The 1,320-nt window shown below is 48.2% G+C and overlaps 1 protein-coding gene across 1 annotated transcript; it reads left to right on the top strand.

The window, feature by feature from the left end:
• Positions 1-378: 378 nt before the first annotated feature.
• On the top strand, positions 379-707 carry AA0111_g12895 (hypothetical protein; the record flags this gene model as incomplete). The annotated part of the gene is made up of 1 exon (XM_028646930.1): positions 379-707. A coding segment is annotated over one exon (329 nt), but the record flags the coding sequence as incomplete, so codon positions are not given.
• Between the last annotated feature and the right edge of the window lie 613 nt (positions 708-1,320).

Here is a 1,320-nt window from a genome sequence, read left to right on the forward strand (position 1 = left end):
TGTGTTACGCAAGCGTAGACACAGCTTTAGAACACAAGTTAGGGGTAATCCTAGATCTACAAGCTGATGTTAGTTTAATTAGCTAAAGGAGCGCTGTAGAGATGGGTCTTACTCCCCTCAAGGAAGCTGAACTCCCTAGGCTAGGGTGGATTGGCCTACAACGACAGGACACATATGCCGCTTATGCGCTGAACCTGCGCCTCACCGACGATAACGGCGTAGAGCGCCGGACTAACGCTACCGTGTACGGAGTGGACAAAGAAGGTTGTCCCTTGTTATTAGGCAACTTATTCCTAAAACAAGAAGACATTACTATAGACTGTGGACGCTAAACCTGGCGTTGGGGATACACTAAAGCACAAATACACTTAGTATTAGCAAAGGAACTCCTTAAGGAAGCTGAGCACATCAACTCAGACAGTTATCTACTAGGAACGCTTCTATCGAGTGGCGCAGAGTTAGAACTAGAGGCGCGCGTGTACTATGTAAACGCAGCGCAGGAGGTTCGCATCCCGCATGAACTATTAGAATATGCAGATGTCTTCGACAACCGCAACGCAGAGATCCTGCTACAATACAAAAGTTTAGACTATGCAATCCCTATTGTAGAAGGCAAAGAGCCGCCTTACGGTCCGCTCTACACCCTCTCTTTACGTGAGCTACAACTGCTCCGCGAATACATCGAAGAAGCCCTACGGCGAGGTTAGATCCGACACAGTACCAGCCCTGCTGGAGCTCCTATATTATTCGTACCTAAAAAAGATGGTACTCTTCGCCTTTGCGTTGATTACCGGGGCCTTAACAATGTCACTATTAAGGATCGTTGCCCGCTCCTATTAATTAGGGAGACCCTAGATCGCTTGTCAGGCGCACGATACTATACGACCCTCGACCTGAAAGATGCGTACCACCGCATCAGAATCAAGGCAGGAGATGAGTGGAAAACCGCCTTCCGAACACGATACAGCCATTTTGAATACTTAGTGATGCCCTTTAGCCTCACTAATGCTCCAGCTAGCTTCCAGGCCTACATTAACAAGGCCTTGAGCGCCCATTTAGACCATATTTGTGTTGTCTACCTAGATGATATCCTCATATACTCGTATGACGAAGAAATTGCGACACACTAGCGCGCTGTACGCGCTGTACTTCAATCCTTAAGGGAAGCGGAGCTGTATGTCAACCTAAAAAAGTGTACCTTCGCATCAACAGAAGTACACTTCCTAGGGTTTATAGTCACAAGGCGCGGCATACGCGCAGACCCTGCGCGTGTCGCAACCGTAGTTAAGTGGCCAACCCCGACTAGCATCAAGGAACTAC

The sequence above is a fragment of the Alternaria arborescens genome (assembly GCF_004154835.1).
Source record: "Alternaria arborescens strain FERA 675 chromosome Unknown contig_245, whole genome shotgun sequence".
NCBI classification, from domain to species: domain Eukaryota; kingdom Fungi; phylum Ascomycota; class Dothideomycetes; order Pleosporales; family Pleosporaceae; genus Alternaria; species Alternaria arborescens.